General features: G+C 41.4%; 1 protein-coding gene across 5 annotated transcripts in view; it reads right to left on the bottom strand.

Annotated features, from left to right (window-relative positions):
* Positions 1–9,580, bottom strand: part of TUBGCP5 (tubulin gamma complex associated protein 5) — a 40,369-nt gene that overhangs the window by 22,816 nt on the left and 7,973 nt on the right. For 4 of the 5 annotated variants that reach the window (XM_032259994.1, XM_032259997.1, XM_032259993.1 and 1 more), the window contains 5 exons: positions 7,191–7,326; positions 4,052–4,169; positions 2,675–2,764; positions 1,579–1,672; positions 159–405 (listed from right to left, as the gene is read on the bottom strand). In XM_032259994.1, coding sequence (XP_032115885.1) covers positions 159–405; positions 1,579–1,672; positions 2,675–2,764; positions 4,052–4,169; positions 7,191–7,326 — 685 coding nt within the window. The remainder of the gene's footprint in view (positions 1–158; positions 406–1,578; positions 1,673–2,674; positions 2,765–4,051; positions 4,170–7,190; positions 7,327–9,580) is intronic. The other variant, XM_032259995.1, reaches the window with a different exon arrangement.

Raw genomic sequence — 9,580 nt, forward strand, 5'->3', positions numbered from 1 at the left:
AAAAAAAAAAAAAAAAAAAAAAAAAAAAAAAAAAAAAAAATGAAGTATTCCTGAGAACTACCTATTTGCCAGGCAACTTTCAAATCTTATATAATGAAAAATCTAAATGGCATTCTGAGTTACGTATAGTATGAGTAAAACTGAAGAACATTTAATACCATTATTGATGATGCACTTCTCAATTTCTGCAAGTTCTTCTTTGAAGCTAATGAAGTATTTGTACAGGGCCCACATGAAAGCCTGGTAGGTTCTAAAGGGAGCTTCAGGTGACTTCTTAGGAACAGACCCACTTCCAGGCAGCATGCTTTCAGAACTGTGTCCCATGACTTCATCAATGAACTCCTGGAGTCGAAATACAACCTGGCCATATGCTGCTATTTGTTCCAGCACAGATCGTAAACAGCTCTATGACAGAAGCAAACTGCAATTATTCAAAAGTGATCTTCTGTAAACATTCAAATTCATTTCCCTCTCACTGTAAAATATTTCTTTTACAATTCTTTTAAACAGTATGTTTAGTAGAAGACAAAGTCATAAAATTATGAATAGTTTTATACACAAAGGAAAAAGGGTGAGCATTAATTTCAATAGACTAGAGAATTATGGCTTATATTTTTTAAAAATATACGTAAGGGGCCGGGCGCGGTGGCTCATGCTTGTAATCCCAGCACTTTGGGAGGCCGAGGCGGGTGGATCACAAGGTCAAGAGATCGAGACCATCCTGGTCAACATGGTGAAACCCCGTCTCTACTAAAATTACAGAAAATTAGCTGGGCATGGTGGCGTGTGCCTGTAATCCCAGCTACTCAGGAGGCTGAGGCAGGAGAATTGCCTGAACCCGGGAGGCGGAGGTTGCGGTGAGCCGAGATCACGCCATTGCACTCCAGCCTGGGTAACAACAGTGAAACTCTGTCTCCAAAAAAAAAAAAAAAATACATATATATACATAAGGTAATCTACTTAAGGCAAAAAAAATTACAGTGTGTAGCTTTATAATACAGAATGACAGATCTAAACAGCATAAAATGCAAACTGAAATTAAATATGTCCCAAAGAATATTAAGGAGTTCTCTTAAGTACTGTAAAGATACACAACTCAATTTTTCTTTTTGGATATTAAATATTTATTTATTTATTTTTGAGATGGAGTCCTGCTCTGTCGCCCAGGCTAGAGTGCAGTGGCATAATCTCAGCTCACTGCAGCCTCTGCCTCCTGGGTTCAACAGATTGTCTTGCCTCAGCCTCCTGAGTAGCTGGGATTACAGGTGCCTGCCACTGCACCTGGCTAATTTTTATATTTTTTAGTAGAGACGGAGTTTCACCATCTTGGCCAGGCCGGTCTCAAATTCCTGACCTCGTGATCCACCCACCTCAGCCTCCCAAAGTGCTGGGATTACAGGCATGAGCCACCGTGCCTTGCCTGGATATTAAATAGTTTTAAATTAATCTTTTTTGCATAAGAAAGCACAAACGAGTTCAATTATAGTTAATTTCAATATTGCAAAATGTTCTAAAATTATATTAGCACAGTTTACATAAATTCTATTTCTTAAATAACAATAAATATAAATAACTTACATGTGTTAAATGAGTTACTATAATATTGTTTCTCACAGTTACTTTTCCATCTATCAGCTGAAATATAAAGAGCTTTTTCACTCCTGAAAGTAACCTGAAATTAGATAAAAAAGATGCGTGTATTTTAAGTCTAGAAAAAAATTCATGACAGTATGTCCAGAAAATTTTTTTTTTTTTTCCACTGGGTCTCACTTTGTCACCCAGGCTGGAGTGCAGTAGTGATCACAGCTCACTGCAGCCTCAACCTACTGGGTTCAAGTGATTCTTCCGCCTCAGCCTCCTGAATGGCTGGGGCTACAGGGAAATGTCACCATGCCTGGCTAATTTTTGCATTTTTTGTAGAGATGGGGGTTTCACCATGTTGCCTAGGCTGGTCTTGAACTCCTGATCTCAAGTGATCCACCCACTTTGGCCTCCCATAATGCTAGGATTATAGGTGTGAGCCACAATGCCCCACTTCAGGAAATTTTTATTAAATATTCAGAATTAAGGGGTAACAAGGTCAGATAATATGAAAATGGAAGACATCAATCTTTTCATCTGATTACCTTACGACTCAAGATATTTCAACATCGTCTGAGAGAGAAGTCCAAGACATATTGTCAAAGCATCTCCCCCATATACTAGATGACCCAAGAGATCTTCCTATTTTTTTTTTTTTTTTTTTGAGATCTTCCTATTTCTAAGAAGCCCAGCACGTCAATATCATACTTAATGGTGACAGTGCCAGGACCTGGAATTTTAATAGTAACAGCACCACATGCTGCATTAGATTCCTGGCTTCCAGGTATGGTACAGGCCCTCACTGATACTCTGCCTATTAGGAATAGCAGTAAACCTTGCTTTGAACTCAGGTGTTAAAGAAGCGATGGACTAATCTAAGTAAATCATATGCTAAACTATTTAAAATAAAAATGAAGTAAACATGTCAAAATCTCTCAATTTCCACAGTCAAATCTGGTCTGAACTTTACACCTAATGGTCTATTTCTAGTTTGCATGTGAAAATGCTTTAACAGTTTCCTTTATTAAAAGTTTTGCTTCTCAGTAATCAAGCATCATAAATAAAGACTATTAATTAAGTGAATGTATCTCACCACAGCGTTTCCCGAATAACCTGAGTCTCGGTAACCAAAACCCTGTCATCTGGAACATACAATGGATCACTGCTGTACAAGTGTTGGTCCCTATGAGACAGCAAAGATAAACGTCAACAAAAAGGTTTCTAAGTAAGTAAATAACTTATCTCAAAGAATATTCACAATTTAGTGCTAACCTTAACTGGCTATCAATTAGTAAGTACACATAATAAATGGCTCAAATGCCCCCCCATTTTTTTTTTTTTTTTTTTTTTTGATACAGAGTCTTGCTCCATCGCCAGGTTGGAGTGCAGTGGCACAGTCTTGGCTCACTGCCAACCTCCACCTCCCGGGTTCAAGCGATTCTTCCGCCTCAGCCTCCCGAGTAGCTGGGACTACAGGTGCATGCCAAACACCTGGCTAATTTTTGTATTTTTAGTAGAGACGGGGTTTCACCATGTTGGCCAGGATGGTCTCAATCTCTTGACCTCGTGATCCACCCGCCTCAGCCTCCCAAAGTGCTGGGATTACAGGCGTGAGCCACCGTGCCCGGCCGCCCCCCCCATTTTCACATCACTCAAAATCCTGAGAAACACTTTCAGAACAATTGCAATTGTTATGTTTATTGCTAATTTAGGCAAATGTTTACAACTATGTGATGCTGTTTTCTGGAAAACAATATGTCTATTTTTATAGTAAATATACCAAAACAGAAATCAAATAATGCTCTAATATATACCAATCAATTTTCCTTGAAGTGAACAAAAAAATCAAAATACAGATTATAATTAAATAATACTATAATTTTATGATTTTCAGCAGCAATTAAATAATCAAAAACTATTCAACTAGAATTTTCAACACTGGCCAGGTGTGCTGGCTCATGCTTGTAATTCCAGCACTTAGGGAGGCCAAGGCAAGTGGATCACTTGTGGACAGGAGTTTGAGACCAGCCTGGCCAACATGGTGAAACCCCATCTCTACCAAAAATATAAAAATTAGCTGGGTGTGGTGGTGTGTTCCTATAATCCCAGCTACCTGGGAGGCTGAAGCATGAGAACTGCTGGAATCCGGGAGGCAGAGGCTGAAGTGAGCCATGATTATACCACTGCACTCCAGACGGGTGACAGAGCAAGACCTACTCTCCCCTCGCCAAAAATAAATAAAAAATAAAAAATTAGTTGGGTGAGATGAAGACTGTAGTTAATCGAGATATCACCACTGCACTGCAGCCTGGGCAACTAGAGTAAGACTGTGTTCAAAAAAAAAAAAAAATTGTCAAAACCAAAACAAATTTAAATTCCAGGGAAGAACTAAAGTCACAAATCAAAGCCAAATGTTTAAACATCAAAGTTTTTTCTATTACCACATTAAATGAAAACTTTAGCTTCTTACCAGACAGCAGCTAAATTGGAGTGCAAATGCAAGCTATGAGGAAACTGGGAGGGCCTGGCTGTCCAGTACTGATGGACCACGTGATGTTCCAGCCAGCTTCTGTCATCTGGCTCATCAGCTTGAAAGAAACATAGTAAGTTTGACTTATAATAGTTAACGACAATAACAACAACAATAAATACTGGGTCACAATATCTGGACTTATAGATCCATTCAAATGTATAGTTGAAAACGGCTGGCCGGGCGCGGTGGCTCAAGCCTGTAATCTCAGCACTTTGGGAGGCCGAGGCGGGTGGATCACAAGGTCAAGAGATCGAGACCATCCTGGTCAACATGGTGAAACCCCGTCTCTACTAAAAATACAAAAAATTAGCTGGGCATGGTGGTGCGTGCCTGTAATCCCAGCTACTCAGGAGGCTGAGGCAGGAGAATTGCCTGAACCCAGGAGGCGGAGGTTGCGGTGAGCCGAGATGGCGCCATTGCACTCCAGCCTGGGTAACAAGAGCGAAACCCCGCCTCAAAAAAAAAAAAAAAAAAAAAAATTAGCTGGGTGTGCTGGCATGCACCTGAAGTCCCAGCTTCTTAGGAGGCTGAGGTGGAGGACAACTTAAGCCCAGGAGGTTGAGGCTCAAGTGAGCTGTGATCATGCTACTGCACTCCAGCCTGAGTGACAGAGCAGGACCCTATCTTTTTTAAAAAAAAAAGTGAATCCAAAATTGAACCCAATCTAATAATGTACTAAAAATAACATGATCGAACAAGTTTAGGTGAGGAATTCAAGGATAATTCAATATCAGAAAGTCTATCAATGTATTATTAGGATAAAACAGAACAGTTACGGGATTATCTCACAGATAAATAATAGCATTTAATAAAAATTCAACATTTATTTATGATTAAAGACTTGTAGAAAAAAGGAATAGAAGGAAATTGTCTTAATTTGATAAAGGCTACATACCCTGAACTAATACCAAACAATCATCACACTTAACGGAGGAGTTTCAGGCATAACCCCCCTTAGGATGTGACCTAGTTGTCCAGGAAGCCCGCTCCTATGAGCTGTTGCTTCCGCTACAGAATAGAGGGCTAGGCTGATGGGCCAGAAAAGAGATTTGACCACCACATCACAGAGAAGACACAGTCATAAGAACTAGCAGGAGGACATAAGACCATATTTGCAGATGACACTAAAAACCAATTTTAGCAGATGACACTAAAACCATATTTGCACATAAAAACCAGTATTTGCAGATGACCCTAATCATCTGTATAAGAAACCAAATGGAATAACAAAGTATTATGATTCATATCAGAATTTAACAAAAAGGCTGCATATAAGGACAACTTACAGAAACCAGTATTATTTCCTCTACAGCAGGAATAAACAAAAGAAGTATCATTCACAAAAATAAAAACTGTCACAGATGTAGAAATTAACAAGTGAACACTCGAGATCTTCAAAAAGAAAATTTCCAAAATCTAGTAAAAGTTAAAGAATTACGATAAATGTAGAAAATAACATGTTAAGGCAATCAAACCTCCCCAAGTTAGATCTATGAATTCTCTGCAATCCCAATAAAAATTCCACCTGGATTTTTTCTTTTTTGAGATGGAGTTTTGCTCTTGTTGCCCAGGATGAGTATAATGGCATGATCTTGGCTCACTGCATCCTCTGCCTGCCAGGTTCAAGTGATTCTCCTGCCCCAGCCTCCCAAGTAGCTGGGATTACAGGAATGCGCCACCACGTACAGCTAATTTTGTTTTTTTAGTAGACATGGGGTTTCGCTATGTTGGTCAGGCTGGTCTCAAACTCCAGACCTCAAGTGATCCACCTGCCTCGGCCTCCCAAAGTGCTGGGGTTACAGGCATGAGCCAGGTGGGCTTTTTTTTTTTTTTTTTTTTAAGTTTACCAACTTGCTTCTAAAATGTCTGTGGAAGAATAAAAGTTCACAAATAGCTAAGCCAATTTTGAAAAAGAACAAAGTGGGCTGGGTGCAGTGGTTCACACCTGTAATCCCCACACTTTGGGAGGCAGAGGCGGGTAGATCAGTTGAGGTCAGAAACTCAAGACCAGTCTGGCCAACATGGAGAAATCCCGTCTCTACTAATAATATAAAAATTAGCTGAGTGTGGTGGTGTATGTCTGTAATCCCAGCTACTTGGGGAAGCTGAAAGGGGAGAAAAAAAAAGAAAAGCAAAGTGGGCTGGGCATAGTAGCCTACACCTGTAATCCAGCACTTTGGGAGGCAGAGGCGGGTGAATTGTTTGAGAATAGGAGCTGGAGACTAGCCTGGGCAACATGGTGAAACCCTGTCTCTACAAAAAATAGCTTGGTGTGGTGGCACTTGCCTGTGGCTCCAGCTACTCAGGAGGCTGAGGTGGGAGGACTGCTTGAGCCCAGGAGTCAAAGGTTGCAGTGAGCTGAGATTGTGCCACTGTACTCTAGCCTGGGCAACAGAGTGAGACCCTGTCTCCAAAAAAAAAAAAAAAGAAAGAAAAACAGAGCAAAGTGATTCTTCTGCTTCAGCCTCCCAAGTAGCTGAGAGGAAACCTGCCATCTATGTATTAAGACATAATATTATAAAGCCACAACAATAACACTGTCTCTTTGCAGGTCACACTGACACCAAGAGCACAAATTAAATAAGTAGCTGTCCTTCAGTATCCACCAGGGATTGATTGCAGGAATGCTGCAGACACCAAAATCTGTAGGTCCTCAAGTCCCTGATAAAAAATGGCATAGTGTTTGCATATAATCTATGGATATCCTCCCTTATAGTTTTATTTTAATTTTTTTTTAGACAAGGTCTCGCTCTGTTGCTGGAGTGCAGTGGCACAATCTTAGCAAAATCAGTCACAATGTTGGAAAAATAAAAAAACGATGGAAACATTTAGGCCTAAGAAAGTTGTCAGAACTATAGGAAAAAAATTACAAAATTAAACTCTGCATGTAATAACTCAACAGTACTACTACTAAGCATCCTATAGAAAGGATTACTAATGGTTTTAAAAATTGGTTTTATAAAGATGATACCACTTAGCTGATACCTTGATCACATGGAACTGATCTCAAGCTTGCCTTTTCTTGAGGAAATTGTCTATTAGAAAATGCCAGCACCTCACAACACACTGTACCTACCCTTCCAACTGATACAAGGACCCAGTTTTCTGTTTTGATCTTGTTCTTCTAATGGTGTCCTGTCTACCTGAATTCCAGAGTCCTCTCTGCTTAAGGGCTGTTGATCATTTTCCTCGTCACTTTCTTCAGACCAATTCTGATTAAAAAAAAAAATACACTTTAGCCTTACAGAGTATAACACTTAAAGCTATTTATATTAAAAGACCAAGAAGATTTTGAAGAAAAGCAAAAACTTTGAAGTAACATGGAACAGAAAAACAAAAACCAAATCAAGTTTTTTTCTAAATCTCTTGGAAGTGCCTATGATAGGAATGGAAATTATTACTTTTTCTTTTTTTCTATAACGATGAAACAATAAGGAATGGAATTATTTTTGGTGGCAAAAAGTCCCAAGATCACAGTTCCTTAAGAGATACTTATACTCAATCCTTCTTTTTTTTTTTTTTTTGAGTCGGAGTTTCGCTCTTGTTACCCAGGCTGGAGTGCAATGGCGCAATCTCAGCTCGCCGCAACCTCTGCCTCCTGGGTTCAGGCAATTCTCCTGCCTCAGCCTCCTGAGTAACTGGGATTACAGGCACGCGCCACCATGCCCAGCTGATATTTTGTATTTTTAGTAGAGACGGGGTTTCACCATGTTGACCAGGATGGTCTCGATCTCTTGACCTCGTGATCCACCCGCCTCGGCCTTCCAAAGTGCTGGGATTACAGGTGTGAGCCACCGCGCCTGGCCAACCCTTCTAACTTGTTTTCTTTTTTCTTTTTTTGAGACAGAGTCTCTCACTTTGCCACCCGGGTGACAAAGTACAATGGCATGATCTCAGCTCACTGCAACCTCGACCTCCTGGGTTCCAGAGATTCTCATGCCTGAGCCTCCCAAGTAGATGTGATTACAGGCACGTGCCACCATGCACAGCTAATTTTTTGTATTTTTGTAGATGGGGTTTCACTATATTGCCCAGGCTTCTCTCGAACTTCTGGCCTCAAGTGATCTACCTGCCTTGGTCTCCCAAAGTGCTGGGATTACAGGTGTGAGCCACTGTGCCCAAACAACATCTTTATTTAAAATTTATTCTTAAAAAATAGACATAAGGCCGGGCACAGTGGCTCAAGCCTGTAATCCCAGCACTTTGGGAGGCCGAGGCGGGTGGATCACGAGGTCAAGAGATCGAGACCATCCTGGTCAACATGGTGAAACCCCATCTCTATTAAAAATACAAAAAATCAGCTGGGCATGGTGGCGCATGCCCGTAATCCCAGCTACTCGGGAGGCTGAGGCAGGAGAATTGCCTGAACCCAGGAGGCGGAGGTTGCGGTGAGCCGAGATCGCGCCTTTGCACTCCAGCCTGGGTAACATGAGTGAAACTCCGTCTCGAAAAAAAATAAATAAATAACAGCAGATGCAGTTAGGAGCACAGCCTCTGGTGTCCAACAGACCTGGGTCCTGACTCTGCCACTTTCTGCTCATGTGACTTCACATAAATTACTCAGCTCTCCAAACTCCAGATTCCTTATCTATAAAACAGGATAATAGCAGCTACCCCAAGGAGTTACTGTGAGGATTAAACAAGAGAGTGCATTAAAAGTACCCAGCTCTGTGTCTGCATGTGGTAGGTGCCTGATAAATGTTACTTCCTTTCTTTACCCTGGACCAGATACCAGTGAGGATATGCATAATAAAAAAATGATGATTGCAGAGAAAAGGTACGTACAGAGGAAAACCCTGAAGACCCACAGGAGGATAGGACCAGACAGATCAAAAAGAAGGAACAGCAACGAGGTTGAACAAAATCTTATGTCATTTCATTACAGGACTATAGAGTCGGAGTTTCAGGGATCCCTTGGCTCCTCTCCCCCTCAAACATTTTTTTTTTTCCACCCAGGTGTGTCTGTCTGCATCTTTCTGCAAACTGATCTGCCCAGGTGCCAAGACCTATACCAGCCAAGCAAGAAGCTCCTGGCCCAGAAGGTGGCTGACTTAGCCTCTGCTCCATCCTCTCTGGGGAACCCCTTACCTCGTACCAAACCCTCGCCTGAATCCTGATACTTGGCTGCCCAAGCCCTTGGTCGGGGCCCCTGGTCCGTCTTTTGTTCTCCAGGCTCCAAGTGTGCATTCCAGACAGCTTTCAGCTGACCTGGCCTGGCCCCTCTTTGACCAGACCTTGGACACTCATTTCTCCCTGTCTCAGCTGACCCCCCTGATTTCAAACCTTCCCGGCTTTCAGTCTTCATCCTTATCTGCCTAGGTTCTCACTCTTCTCACTCTTCTACCCTCCTTTACAAGTCTATCCCATTCTTGGAATGCTGGGCTTATCAGATTTGTCTAAGGACCTTGAGCCGTGTGGGATGTTACAGTCATGTCTGATGGGGGACAAAGATACCAGTGCAGGAAG

Source organism: Sapajus apella, unplaced genomic scaffold (assembly GCF_009761245.1).
Source record: "Sapajus apella isolate SASKATOON/1434 unplaced genomic scaffold, GSC_monkey_1.0 scaffold113, whole genome shotgun sequence".
Classification (NCBI taxonomy): domain Eukaryota; kingdom Metazoa; phylum Chordata; class Mammalia; order Primates; family Cebidae; genus Sapajus; species Sapajus apella.